The sequence below is a fragment of the Pagrus major genome, chromosome 22, assembly GCF_040436345.1.
Source record: "Pagrus major chromosome 22, Pma_NU_1.0".
Taxonomy (NCBI): Eukaryota; Metazoa; Chordata; class Actinopteri; order Spariformes; family Sparidae; genus Pagrus; species Pagrus major.
The window spans coordinates 6,982,133-6,997,748 of NC_133236.1; the positions used below are offsets into that span (position 1 = coordinate 6,982,133).

Consider the following 15,616-nt stretch of genomic DNA (forward strand, 5'->3'; position numbering starts at 1 on the left):
TCCAAAGGACACCTGAGGTCTCATCACAGAAGGTGATCTGAGGTTTTACACTGATGGTATTCCATAATTATATTGTGTCTTATTTTTTTTAGACTCCCATGTCAAGAGGGTCAGTGAAGTCATCACCTAAGCAGGAGTCAGAAGAGGTAAGCTGTTTTAGTCTATGATCATTTTTTTCATGTATTTTTATAGGAGGATCATGTACACAAATTGTCATTTCCATCTGCAGTATGCTTGCCATTTCAATTTAGTGATAACTTTCTTTTCAGTGATATGTGTTGCAATTTGATAAAATACAGGACTTAAATATTATAAAAAATAGAAACAGAGGTGTGTAACTGCCACCTTCTGGACTGGTGGGGGTTAAAAATCACATAACTAACGTCACACAAACAGGCCATGGAATGACACTCCCGCACCGCACACCCTGTAGTGAATCGCTGCAACGCCTGATTCTGTCTGAATGGGGCCAAAGACTCATCCCAGATATCAATCCACTTGGTGAATAATCCATTTTGTTTTCCACACAATCCCACAACAGTTCAGTTCCAATCCAGTGCACAACCACAAAAAGGAAGACAACTTATAATTCAGCTTTGGGTTTTACATTTGATCCCCACAAAACAGCTCAGCTAAAATGGGCAACTCCTGAGGAGACTAATTGTCTCTCCTCCACTGACCAAAAAACACTGGCAGCTCAAAGACACACTCACTGTGCATGTAGAGGCAGCATGTCACTCACGGTCAATAATCACTGTTTCCAAAACCCTAAAATCCAGGTAAATGATGTTCTATTAGACGGACTTCTCTTGTAGATGAGTCATGAATAATGGGAACCGTGGGAGTTTTCCTTTTGTATCAAGCAGCAAAAAAGCTGTAGTAGGAAGCATTTGACTTTATTTGTCTTATTTCACATCACACTGCAAAGTTACAAATACGCATGATCAGACCTGCCAACATGTACGCATTTTTCGAACTCGGCACGCCAGGGTGTCCGGATAACCGATCCCTCTTCACCCGCTTGCTGTCACTGCTAATTGCCTGCATCCCTATAGTTCTCAGCCAATGCAAACAGCATTGAAAAGGTATGTTGTTGTGTGTGTGTTGCAAATAGTAGACTAACTGTAACGTTTCCCCGAATCCATTACTGCTACAGACAAAACTGTAGGCTTGCGTGCCATTGCTGAACTGCCTCAAAATGAGGTTCAGTATATTGTATATTATGTATTATGGTGTTAGGTATCTCACTGATGGGTGGGCAACGGCTGAGCGCACATTGGCGGTGGGCTGTCGGTGCGCGGGTTCAAGGTTGGCAGGTCTGCATGCTCACCTAGCGAAATAAATGTAGAAATTAAATTTTATAATTTCTAAGCATTTTGATGGAACAAAAAGGTGGCGTACCCTTACCACTGTGACCTCATCTCTCCATTGCAGAACAGAGAATCATTCAAAAGCTCTATTCACTCAGTTGTTCACTAAAAATGCTGTTCATTGTTCATGTTTGATTCTTCCAAGAACGGGTAGTTAACATTAACATTACTGACCACTGCTTAAAGCAGTAGTGCAACAGGTCAAGCATCCAGAGATATTTTGGGGTGGTGGAGGAAACTAATATGACGCTACAGTGTGTGATTCCACAGATGCATGCAGGTTGTTGAATAAGACTTTGAGAAACCACTGGCCCACCTCATTATACCTCAGAAAGAAAGCCAAAGGGGACATGACATGCCTACACCCACATGACAAACAAGGGAGGGGACATACATGCACACGCACAACACCCCCTCAAATTCTCACATATTCAGTGTCCTTCCCGTTTTGTCTCTTTCTTACTCAGAGATGTTTAAGGCAGAGATAAAATCAGTTAAATCTTAAGTGGTGATGTTCTTTGTTCAGTTTTTCATAATACTCATCAGTATTCAGTTATTGAAGCTGTGATACTTTTCACTGAGCTGTGACACAGTGAGGCCTCTCTGGAAACAACATACTTTCTCTAATGCTGATAAGAAATAATTGAAAGCCTTTTTTTCTGTAAGTGTGAAAGTAAAAAAAAAAAATTAGAAATTTAACCCCCCGGCAGGATCATATGTAATTATGAAGAAAGCCTAATCCTGTGAATATGGTACGTGTGATAGGTGGGACCCACTGAGGTTATATCATGTGATTGGTTTGTAAATGGCTTGCTTATTTAATGGATGTCAGCAATCAGCCGATCATTCCTCATCACTAAACCTGCAGGGACTCTTATTACTGTGGTAAGAGATTAAAATGATAATGATAACGTTGATGAAGTCAAAAGCCATTAAATGTCAGTCTCACAACCAACTTGAACATTGATACGGTAGTGTTAAGAGAAACAATTACACACCATGACTGCTAACTGGAGATTAGTCATGAACCTCCCTGAATAATTTGATCATTAATCAGATCATTGCCATTCAAAATATAACCAAGTAAGAATGTATTTATTTACCGGCAATCAGAGATGGGTACGAATGCATTAAGAAGTATCTTGTTACAAATAACAAATGCTCACTTATCATAAATGAAGATACGTTTCAGAAGGTCGACATTTCTGTATTATAAATCCTTTTTTTTGATTGGTCCTATGTAATATTCAAATTGAGATACTGGATTTTTACATTTTCTTGAGCTGTAAGCCATAATCATCAAAATTAAACCAAAAAAAAGGCTAGAAATATTTCACTTTATGTGTAATGAATCTAGAATATATAAAAGTTTCACTTTTTGAATTAAATTACTGACAAAAATGAACTTTTCAATGATATTTTTTTGAGATTCTCCTGTATATACACTGCTCAAAATAATTAAGAACACTTAATCATCACAGTATAACACAAAGTCAGTTAAACTTCAGTGATATCAATCTGTCCATTTAGTAAGCACAAGTGATTGTGAATCAGTTTCACCTGCTTTGGTGCAATTGAAAGCGACAACAGGTGCAATGGAGAGGCAAAAGCAAGACAACCCCAAAAAGGGAATCGTTTTTTAGGTTGCCACAGACAATTGCTCTCTCCTTTTCCCTCCCAACTGATTCCTCTCTAGTTTTGTGTTCTGCTAGTGTCCTTGTCACTACTGGTAGCATGAGGCGGTACCTGCAGCCCAATCAGGTTGCACAGGTAGTCCAACTCCTCCAGGATGCCACATCCAGACAAGCGGTCGCAAGAAGGTTTGCTTTGTCTCCCAGCAAAGTCTCAAGAGCGTTGTCTTCCAGCAGGCTACTGGTGTGCGTGTTTCTGACCAAACTGTCAGAAACAGACTCCATGAGGGTGGCATGAGGGCCTGATGTCCTCTAGTGGGACCTGTGCTCACAGCCCAGCACTGTGCAGTTCCATTGGCATTCGTGAGAGAACACCAGAATTGGCAGGTCTGCCACTTAGGCCCTGTTCTCTTCACAGATGAGAGGAGGTCCACACTGAGCACAAGTGACAGGCGTGAAAGAGTCTGGAGACGCCGTGGTGAACGTTATGCTGCCTGTAACATCATCCAGCATGACTGGTTTGGCGGTGGGTCAATGATGGTCTGGGGAGACACATCCTTGGAGGGTCGCACAGACCTACATGTCATAGCCAATGGGAAACAGACTGCTGTTAGGTACTGGGATGAAATCTCACCGTGTGATTGTCACACCTTACGCTGGTGCTGTGGGCCCTGGGTTCCTCCTGGTGCAGGAAAATGCCCGGCCTCATGTGGCCAGAGTGTGTAGGCAGTTCCTGTATTTGCAACCGTAATTTACCGTAATAATAGAGTTACAGCTGAAATGCTTATTGTGGTCATATAAATGTCATTTATTACGCTATTAGATTGCTGCTAGACCGCCCCCTTTATACAGGCATGTGCCTTCCTGTGTGTCCGGCAACGGAAGAGTGAACAGATGTGTGAAGAATTGTTGTTTTCTAAAGGCTGACCACAAACACAAAATGGGCTGAAGCAGAATATGTTATTAGATGTAATCAGTTCCAAATGTCACAACATGTTTATATCTATCTTTTTGTCCGTAGATTTTGACTTTGCGGCTTTACAACACTCCGGAGTTACTGGAAATGTTTTGATCGCGCAAGTCCAATTTTACAAATAGAATAATACTAATAATATTAGTGTAGCCTAATATTTATCTGCATCTGTGCAGAAATACCAGGTTTAAACAGAATAAATACACATAGTAAAATAGTACGAAAATAGTAAAGGAAAACTGCAAAGCATTTAAATACTGACTTGGATATAGACACTAAATGTTACAATGGAGCTTCGAACTTATCAGTACAGACCTATTAGGAGTGACTTATGAGAAGTGTTCTTCACCATTTCAAGCGGTGAAAGGAATTTGAATTTGAAAGTGGCATCCACCACCGCCTGCCTGTCTAAGTAGACAAATGTTGCATGGTGCAAAATGCATTCTGGCCTGGTATATTTCCAGTGACATTTGCTGTGCTGTGCCTCTCCTCCCACCAATTTCCACCACAGATGGAACCCCTTGAGGTTTAGGTCCTAGTCAGAGTACTGCAGAAAGACCGGGGTTGTATATGTTTGCTATTTAGTTCAGTAATCCATGTTTGATGTTCTTGGTAATGTACAATGCTTATTTGAATAACAGTATCTGATTTTAAGGTCACCCAGAGCCCTGAAAGCCTTGCATAAGAGGCTTTGGTTTTGTGTATATTCACCTACTTCACTCATACTTATCTCTCCAACCGTCTGGCTAAGCATATAGAAAGCAAAAACATGCTTGTTAACTTAAAGGTGAGGCAAGTTTATTTGTAAAGCATCTTATGAAATCGAAAAGAAACACAAGATGATATTAAAAGAAACGTATGAATGAGTTGTAGTAGAGTAAATCGACACAATGTAGTCCCTGTTCTAATAGAATTCAGACCAGTTTAACACCAGTGCCAGAAGGTCCCATCCAGTTTTCAGTCTGTCTTATACTATGCTGTGGGTGGTGGTTGGTGGATGGTTCAGCTGTTGAGAAACAGCCTTTTCAGTCATTTTACTTAAACTAGAGAGGTTAACAGAGACATCGCCCTGCCTATCAGGTACAGAAAGACAAATGAGAGGGACTGCAAAGCAAAAGCGGGTGACATTTTGGAAGTGTCTGAATTTTCTTCAAGTTACAGTCTGATCTTGAAGTGCAGACTCTTCCTGTCGGTTTCTGTTGCCACGTTGTCTGACTGGTGAAATGTCTCAACAAATGATACGGGAAAAAAACTTGCATTGTAATTTTTGAATTGGCTCCAATTGGATTAAACTTGTATTGGATTCAAATGCAGAGCAGTGGCAGTAGTAAAGACGCAGGGAAGGCTAATTCAGTAGCTTTGTCATGAGGTCATAAGGATATTTGTCTGTATGCAGATGTGCAATATATGATATAGCTTTTTTATAGTAAACTGATTAAATATAGTGTCTACGATACAGAATAAGCTAAAAATGAATGATTTTGTGAGTCTTATCGTATAGTTCGCTTTAGACACTAGAATTGGGCATCACTGTATAACAAGGTCTTCATATTATAAGGGAATGGCATGCAGCCTTAAACATAATTACTCAACTTTTTCCTTAAAGTTCTCTAACCACAAAGGGTTTAAGTTGTAGGCTGTAATCTTAGATATTATTAGATTTTTCTAGTTTGGACCAAACCAAACTTGTTGTTCCATTCTTTTTCCCTCATGGTAAGGGTTCCTGTATATGAGACCATAGATGTCAGAGTACATTAATGAGTGTGTTCTCCATCCACTTTCATGTCATGCTGACCTATTTTTTTCTCCCCCTTTCTCTTCCTGTCAGAAGCCGAAGAAGCCACCTCCACCATCAAAAAGCATAGGTAAGGTACACTTTGCACACAACACCTCATTAAATGCTCGCAGCTCAGTGGTAGGTGTGAGGCAATGGTTCTTCTTGATGCATCTTGCTGTAGTGCTCCAACAAAATCTCACTTACTTTTGAATACGTTCACCTTATGCTGCCTCAGGGTATGCAGAGGTGCACTGATACACACTTATTTTAAGTAAGACAGTTACCGAGTCTAGAATTTAAAATACATGCAACCGAGTCTCTTATTTTAAATACATGCGTGCCCACTCACCCTTAAACATCAAGGGTGATGTCAGGCAAATAGACCTAACGTGTATTTCTGTCCATAGACTTGTTTCACGACTCAGCTCTAAAGCCATGACAAAAACAGACAGGACATATCATATATGATAATAATATATTTTTATTTCACCAAAGTCTTAATAGGTTGGTGTTGAATGGAAAGGGGGTCATAGTTTCATGGTGGTTACCATGAAAGCAGCGCCGCTTCATATCAGCACATAGATTTGCAAAATGCACCCTTGCATCACTGTTTTCTTGTCTGCACAGGAAGTAACAGTATGTCTGTCTGTTTCTGAGACATCATCAAATGTGTGTCTGTACACGACTTCCTGTCGATGTTGAGATTCATTTTAATTAGTCTATATGTCTCGCTCAAACAAAGCCAAAAAAATTGAGTGAACAGCCATATATGGTCAAGGAGGTGTTTATCTGCCAGATAGAGATAAAAAAAGTGTGTGTGTGTGTGTGTGTGAGAGAGAGTGAGAGAGAGAGAGCAGTGGTTGTGGTGTGTGATTGTGCTTGTGAAAGTGTGCAAGCACCTTGTCTTTGTCTGGGGAGTGTTGTATCAGTCAGGTCAGACAGGTGAAGTGACTCTGGACCATGTTTCGATTTTCAGCTCTCAAGCCGGACGTCCCCAGTGCCGACAAGAAGCCCCACCCCATCAGGCCAGAGGACAGAGGTAGGACACATAACTCTCATGTTTTATCCTCATAATTGTTCATGTCGTTCACGGCTTTGCACCACACATCAGAAATTATCTCTTTTTTTCCAAATTTGGAGCACTCTTTCTTCTGGTCTTACACCATTAACTCCAGACCATTTTCATCCAGGGGCTTTTGTGATTCCTTTTTATTCTTCTGTGCGTTTCTGTCCTGCGAATTCATTCTTCCTACTTTTGCTCTCCTGGCTTGAGTCTTATTCTTTCCCAAATACTGATGCTTTGGGTTGGTATGTGGGGCACCAGTCAGTATTTGACCAGTTGGGAATGAGACTCAACAATCAACTGTATTAAAAATTGGACCTTGAAAGTGCAGAAAACACAAATTATAGTATATATTATAGTAATATATATATATATATATATATATATATATGTATATATATATATATATATATATATATATATATATATATATATATATATATATAATATAGTATATATATATATATATATATATATATATATATATATATATATATATATATATATATATATATAATATAGTATAGTATATCTATATCTATATCTATATATATATATATATATATATATTTAAAGTAAGCTCATACGCATTATGAAAGCACCACAACCAGGGCCTGAAACTTTTTTCAATTAAAAAACATTAGGAAGCTTGCTCTGCTTGAAAATCTTTATTGTTGGTTCTAATTATTCAGCACCCCTGAGAAGGGTGGTTATAATACTGTAGCAACTGGCAGTGGTCAAGACAAACTTAAGCAATCAGGGCTGTAGTGCCAGAGTTTTTGGGTGCATGTGCAACCAAAATCGCAACCTGAACATTTTTATTGGTCACACCAGTGCACCTGACATTTAGTTATTCATTTAGTCAATTTTAAACAATTGAGGTTATCACAATTTCTTGTTGCTCTGCTGGGATTTAAATGAAGAAAAACATGCATTTGTACCCTTTATTTACAATAACTTAAAAGACACTTTAAATGTATTATTAAGTGCACACAAATTATGTTCTGGTGCACCTAGATGAAAAAGTTAGGCACTCTAGTGCAGTCAGTGTGAAAAGTTATTGTAGAGCCCTGACAATAACCATCTGGTGGTATCCAACAAAATTGTTCCTTCACTTCCTTGTGAAAGTTTCTCTTTTAATTTTCCTTTTGTCTTTCTCCTTTTATTTCCTCCTTTTCTCACTCTGAGCTTTCAGAGTGGATTTATTTCTCATTAATCTACTGAAACATTGATTGAAAGCAATTGTAGGTTAAAGTGACGCATATTTCTGACATTGTATGTTTAGTATGTCATGGCATAGACAAACCAGCATAAACAAAACTGATGTGACATATGGAATCAGTGAAGGTAGTACCAACAGTCCACTTTAACACATACTGTAATACTAAATAACGTCCGAAGCTAAATAACATCCAAAGCAAAGCAGCAAGGAAAAGATGTGAGAAATTCAGCTCGACTAAAATTGATTTGTCATGAATAGATATAAAAAGAAATGAATAGATAGGTAGGAAGCATTGACGCCCGAGGTCACTTTATTGTAGTTATGTAGTCATTTTTGGTGAGGAGACAGACGTGCCGTCAATGCAGTCTTACTGAGCCACACACAGGAAATGGTGTGTGCGTGCGTGCGTGCGTTTGCCTGCTCTGTCTGTATCTTTTGCACCTTGCAAGAATTTCAGACCTACTTAATTGTCTATTCAGTGTGTCTCTATAGAGCTTTTAATCTATATTAAAAGTGGTTACCAGTAGTAGAATTTTAATGATAATAGTTCATTACTTATAGTTATGAATCAGTGGTGAATAGAATCCATTTAGAATTTGTCATAACGACTTTAGAACAAATCAAAACTCAAAACATTTCCTGGAGAATAATTAGAACAGACTTACATTTATATAGTACCTTTCTGCTCAGACCAGTCAGAGATTTGCAACACATGTGACATTCAACAATTCACATACACATTCACACACTGATGGCAGAGGATGCTATGCAGTGTGCTGACCTGCTCATCAGGAGCGATACAGAGCTAACTAAAGTCCTGTGTGATACTCCTTTGCTCAGGGATTTGCATGTCTACGAACAGACTGATAGAACAGCCAGTGGGAGCAATGATGATTATTAAATCATTAAACTAATAACAATAATAATATAATAAAGATATATATTGTAAGATTAATGAATTCAGACAATGTGTATTCTATGAGGTTCTTTTCTCTGATTTCACGCGATAGCGTGACTGTAGTTCTGTTATTCTATCTTGCTCCTGACTAAATCTATGTCATCTCATTATATAATGCCTTCAGCTTCAATCAGAAAAACATCACTAATCTTTCATTTCCTAGTTGCATCTACCACTCCTCAAAGATCTTCTAACATCTGGTTCAGCCCAGCAGTGATGTCTTTTTCAAATCGTAGCGCAGGCGATGTCAGTTAGCATCACTCATTTTAGAAAAGTCCCCCCACGGTTAACAAGTGCATGCTAATCCTCCATTTCAGATGCAAATTAGACCGAACATTTAGAGCATACAAATCACTTATGGCATATCCAACGTGACTATTATTAACTGTAAGCTGTAGCTGACTTTGCCCTTTCTTAAATATAAACAGAACAGATAATATGTTCTGGACTTGTTAAGTTCATTGGGCTGATAGTATGAAAGTATTGGCATTCTCAAAGTCTATACAAGAAGACAAACTGTCTGGTTTTTCGATGAAGCAGAGCTCAAAATAAAAAAAAAATGGAATTCTGTCATTTGCTATAACTCCTGTGAGATTCTCTAGTTGTTAATCATGGAAAACATTTTTATTTGTTTTGGTGAAGGCACCAAAGCAGGCAGTTTTCACTCTTAACGAGCCAGTCACATACTCAAGTGATACATTTTTTAATCAAACAGTGACTTCTGTCTGTTTATATCTAGTTAAAAAAGGGGAACTGAAACTTACAATGTGTAAGTGAAGAGTATTTAAAGACAGTTCAAGTGATATGAAGTGCTAAAGGCAACAGAACAGATCAGTTGCAATTCAGCACAACTTTATCAAGTGTATTATCCTGGAGAAAACAATGTTTTCTGTTTGGACCAAGTTGGTGGTTTCAGTGCACTTCATTACATTATGTTTAGTTAATAGCATAACAGGCTGGCCACACTGGCCGCCTGTGTACTGCGTGGCAGCTGCGTTACAGAGCTGCTGCTGCTCAGTCACGTGTTTGTGTCCACACAGGCTGCGTTGCTGCTGCAGCGCGGCTCCTGATTTGTTTTAGCGCATGAACTTGATAAAAGCATGACCCGTGTTTCTTGAAGAAGTAGAGCTCGATGACGAGCAATTATATGGTGATAAAATCTCCATTGACCACTAATATGGATGCAGCTGGTCTTTTCATTTCCTGCTCTCCTTCAGGTTGTGTGAAAGCTTTATCATGAGTGTAGTTATCATCCCCTCCATATTTGCCATCACTATCCAGAAATAGTGCAGTTAGAACACAATGTCATCACGAGGTGAAGAAGGTAATAGGACTGAATGTTCACTAAAAGTTCAGCTGGGGGACAGACTTTATCAGCAGACAAACTTGTTGAACATCAGTCGTTTGGTCATTTGAGGTCTGCACTAAAAGAAATTGACTTTTGTGACTAGTACTTCATTAAGTTGCCCTCAGTTACTGTGTGTGATTGTAAAGTGATAGCAAGGAGGTGGAATTTAGTTTCATTGTTCTTCTGAAGACATGTTTCTTGTTGACTGTCCAGATTAAAAAAGGTGTTTTAATTATATATCTGTACAATTTCTCCTCTCCCCCCTTCTTTATGCATCTCAACTCAACTCATCTCAACTCTTCACTTTCAGTTGACAGACCAGATCACAAACCATCCAAGCCTGCAGCACCGGTGGTCCCACCCAAGAAGCCAATCCCCCCTCCTGGGAAAGGCAGACCAGGAAGCCTCCCACCAAAGAGGCCTGACAAGCCTCTTGCTCCCTCGCCAAACCACAAGTAAGCCCACCACCTATTCATGCAGCCTATTTGTCCATTTGTCTCAAAGCCACAGACGTTTGACACTGTAAACTCAAACCTCCAGTGCTTTTTGATCCATACAGCACCAGCGTATGTCCTGGCTATTGTAACAGAGATGAAGGTAGTCTCAAAAAGACATGGTATTCTATTGAAAGGACAGGAAAGTTTCTTGTTTACACAATAAATGTTTCTTCCCTTTCTTTTCCAATTTTTCTCTGTTACGTGCAGGCACAATGGAGAGGTGCCTTCCACGCGACCAAAGTCCGACTTCGAGCCATTATTGCCCACCAAACCCAAAACTCTGTCTGGGGACTGGGGGGAGAAGTCCATGGATATTGGTATGTACAGCTTGGCCTACAGACTATGTCAAAATACAGTCAAAATCATGAATAATGGGGTGATTGGAAAACATTTGGCATAGAATAACAGATCTGTTTTCAAATTCAAACTCAGAATTTTAATATCAACAATATAAATGAGGTAATAATACAAACTGAGAAATATATGTTTTTTACCATAAGTGAATAAACAAGCTGTTCTCAGAGGAAAATAAGGTCCCAGAAAACTGTTTGAAGCTAGAAAGGTGGCAGGGTCCGCCATGTGTAAACAAAGTTAAACCATATGAAATTGTGTTGTCCTTTAAGGTCAGTTTGTTGATTCACTTTATTATGAATTATGTCATTAAAACAAAGAGAGTTTGTTTATTTAGTTTATTTAGGCAGAAAAAAATCAGCCAATGGAGATCTTTCTCTTCTCATTAACATTTCTTTAACAAAACTACAGAGTGCTCCTTTAAGGCATACATTAACATTTCCTAATGCGTGTGTGACATTAAGTCAACCACCACATAAAAAATCCTAAAAATAGCATCTATTCTTTCTGCCTCATTAAAAAAAATCCAGACTATATCAACATGCAGATATCCATCATTTCAAAACTGCTGGACACAAGATATGTCCTACTTCACTGTAAAGTCCATGCTCACTGTATGTGAACTGAAGGCTTCATGATTCCACATCAAACTTGTGTATGAAGAATATTGGACCAGAATTGGCTTCCAGCTATTTGTGATTGATGCTCGTAGAACCGCCTCTTAAAATCAAATTTTCAATACGCTCAGAGAAAATGTACACTTTGAGCAATGAATGCGAAAACGACCTTCTACTGTGGAACTCGGTACAAACATCATTCTACACAGTGAAGCTCAAACAAGAAGAAAAACACATTTTTGAGTGCAGGGCGACTTTAACAGAAAACTGAATGGTATTGTCCAGCACATATTCTTTAGAAATTGGGTTTTTTAGTGTCTGGAACATTCATTCATTCCATCAAACCAGGTTCATACAGTCTTTGATCATCTTTATACAGTAGTGGTGGTGCTACCATTCAATTCAGAATTGCTGAAAATGTGTTGTTGTATGTGTTGGTCATTAACAACGTAATGTTAACAGAAAGAAAAAAAACTGTTATCTTGTGTAGTTCATTTTCAAAAAAGCTAGCTTTTGGATACATTTTAGAATTTCTAACTTAATAATTAGCTTTGCAAGACAAAAGTGATGTATTTTGTGAATACGTAATACACTGTCCCCTGGAGGATAATGCAGGTGGAACACTCAAAACAATGCACACTACAGCAAAAAGAAAAAAAAAACATCTGCCAACTGTTGTCTGCCTAAGAAAATAGTAAGCCCACAGTTTTTTTTCTTTTCAAATGACCTGCGCTTGTACAGAGTTGTAGATTATGATTGCTGTCCCTGGTATGAACACAGCAGCAGATAGAGAGTTCTCCACTAGTGGAGATATAACCTAACAACACAGCTGAGAATTGTGATAAGTATCACAAGTTTATCATAACCAGAGTTCTCGTGTATAGCGGACTGAACTGAATTGAGTTGAGGCGGAGACGCTCTTTTAAAGAATACCTTGTTCCTCATCAACCGTCAGAACACTGGCAATCAACAGTCTGCAGCTGTCAGGTTTTACATGTTGTAGCTGTAAATGTGAGTTTGGGAACATTGATTGTTAATAAAATGGTGAGAGACAAGGAGCGCTTTAACTGACATGACCATCACAAGAAAAGCAGAGCTCGGTTGAGTCAGAGAAATCAAAAAAGACAGGAGGTGGTGAGGTACAGTAACTGTGAAAAGAAGCAGGCACAGACATGATTGAAGGTTGATGTTTTGAGAGTGGAAGAAACAAGTTCAGTGATAAACTGCGGCACAAGGGAACAGATAGGGAAGCTGAAAGGTCACAGAGAAAAGACATCAGAGTTGTATTAAATAGAGCAGATCTGAAGGTTTATCACTGATGGGTTCTGTTTGTGACAGATGCCCCGTGAAGGTGATAGATGGGTGCTAAAACTCCTCTCTTCTCACCAGAAGTCAGTCTGACACACATCACCATGGAACATGAAAATTCAATCTTTCCTGCAATAAAAGGCAATTCTTTCTAACTGCAGCAGTTTACCACAGTGTAGCTGCAAAGTGCTCTTACACAACAGTCCCTAAAGTTTTTCAGTGTTGCATCAAAAAAGTGGGAGTGGCTCATGGTTTCTTCCATTTAAGTTTATTGTGCTCATACGTACGCAGGCTCAAACAGACTTCCTGTAAATTCTCAGTGGCCTTCATTTCCATCCACTTATTCCTCAATATCCCTGTCTTATCCCTTAACATGCCTCGCCAGGGCCGGAGGCATTATGTTTTTGGGTTGTCTGTCCGTCCGTCCTCTCGGGCCATTCTCATGAACGTGATATCTCAAGAACGCTTTGAGGGGTTTTCTTCCAACTTTGCACAAATGTCCACTCTGACTCAAGGATGAACAGATCAGTCTTTGGAGGTCAGAGGTCCCTGGAACCTCACATCTTGTGAATGCGATATCTCAAGAATGCAGAGAGGGAATTTCAATATATTTGGCACAAATACCTACATATACTCCAGGATGACCTGTTAGATTTTGGTTGTCCAAGGTCCCTGTGACCTTATGTATTTTGAAAGCAGTATCTCAAGGACGCCTTGGGGGAGTTTCTTCAAATTTGTCACAAATGTCAACTTCGACTCAAGGATAAACTGATTACATTTTGGAGGTCAAAGGTCAAGCTCACTGTGACCTCACATCTTATGAGGACAATATTTCAAGAAAGCATTGAGGGATTTCTGTCAAATTCAGCACAAACCCACACTTGGCCTCGAGGGTGACCTGATTAGATTTTGGAGGTCAAAGGTCACTGCAACCTAACATTGTGAGGTCGCAGCCTTGAGTCATATTGTAGCGTCTTAGGAGCTCTACATTCTTTAATGTAGAGCTCTACTGTGAACTACTTTCACTGTCTGGCAATTGTATGCCTCACGGAGGTATATAAGCGCCAAGCGGTAGTTCTAGTTATACATTTATTTAAGAGGATTGTCAGTTCTCCAAAGACACGATTCAATTCAATTTAAACATTTTTTTCAGCATTGATTGCTATATGATTGTTCAACCATCAAATGTTGATTTGTAGAGATGAACAGATGCTTAGTTTTATGTCCTGATATCTGGTAATTACTCTTTCAAATTCTTCTTTAAAAAGATAGACTACATTGTATCACGTGTGACATAACCAGTGTTGGGCAAGTTACTTTCAAAAAGTAATTAGTTACAGTTACTAGTTACTTCTCCTAAAAAGTAACTGAGTTACTAACTGAGTTACTCCACAATAAAAGTAACTAGTTACTAGTAAAAGTAACTATTCCGTTACTTTTGCGTTTCTCGCCCCCGTAACCCTCACCACCCGGCCCCCACCTTCTCAGCGTGTGTTTCATAAGCCAGATGAATAGAGTGCACAACAACAAAGACAAGTACCTGAGTTTTGCATTTATTGTAACTCCATATAAATTAGCAGCACAAGAGCTAGCATCGTCGCGGGCCACCAATTTGGTTGAAGCGTGAGCGATCGACAGGTGCTTCATTAAATTTGAGTTGCTAACATAAGACGTGGACAAAGGTTTCATTCCGGGACATAATGTGCACTTGACATGCACATTTTTACCTACGAATTCGGTGAATTTGAAGTAGTGCCGGTATTTCCATCTGGAAAAGGTTTTGCTGCTTTCCTCCTCACTCTCCATCTCTCGATCCCTTTGTCGTAGAAGAGCTAAAAGCACCCTCCAAAGTTCTTTCAAATCTCTGTACCCAGCACTATGCATGCGGAAACACATACCCAATTCTCTGATTGGCTGAAGACGTAATCTCACTACACATCAGCCAATAATTGCTGAGACGGCTCTCTCATCCTCCTCTCTCTCAAGCGACTTTGAGTATCACGCAAAGCGCTATATAAAACTCATGTATTATTATTATTATTATTATTATTATTATTATTATTATTATTATTATTATTATTAAGACAGGCACACACGAGTTCAATCATGAAGTTAAGGGAAAAAAAACTCATTATGCGACTAGTAACGCACGGTAACGGGGTGTCGGATATGGCAACGGCGTTACAGTGACAGTCAAAGTAATTAGTTACATTACTCGTTAGTGAAAAAAGTAACGGCGTTAGTAACGGCGTTACTAGTAACGCCGTTACTCCCATCACTGGACATAACTAATATTTTTTAATTTAATTTAATTTTGTTGATTTATTTTTGGGGGGTAAGTTACCACACTAAGAGAATAGAGTCCAAATTATATGTGTAAATGTAATAAAAATAACTTTTTCATGAGTCAGTTGGTTCGTTGGGGACTGATGCCAAAATCATAATTCAGTAAATGAATAGCTTAATAAATACATTAATATGCCATTAAATGAACCAAAAAT

General features: G+C 38.9%; 1 protein-coding gene across 1 annotated transcript in view; it reads left to right on the forward strand.

Annotated features, from left to right (window-relative positions):
• cd2ap (CD2-associated protein) overlaps positions 1-15,616 on the forward strand; it is a 70,123-nt gene that overhangs the window by 40,658 nt on the left and 13,849 nt on the right. Inside the window, exons 10-14 of the mRNA XM_073493034.1 lie at positions 93-146; positions 5,803-5,839; positions 6,728-6,790; positions 10,653-10,797; positions 11,047-11,156. Of these exons, the coding sequence (XP_073349135.1) occupies positions 93-146; positions 5,803-5,839; positions 6,728-6,790; positions 10,653-10,797; positions 11,047-11,156 (409 nt within the window). The remainder of the gene's footprint in view (positions 1-92; positions 147-5,802; positions 5,840-6,727; positions 6,791-10,652; positions 10,798-11,046; positions 11,157-15,616) is intronic.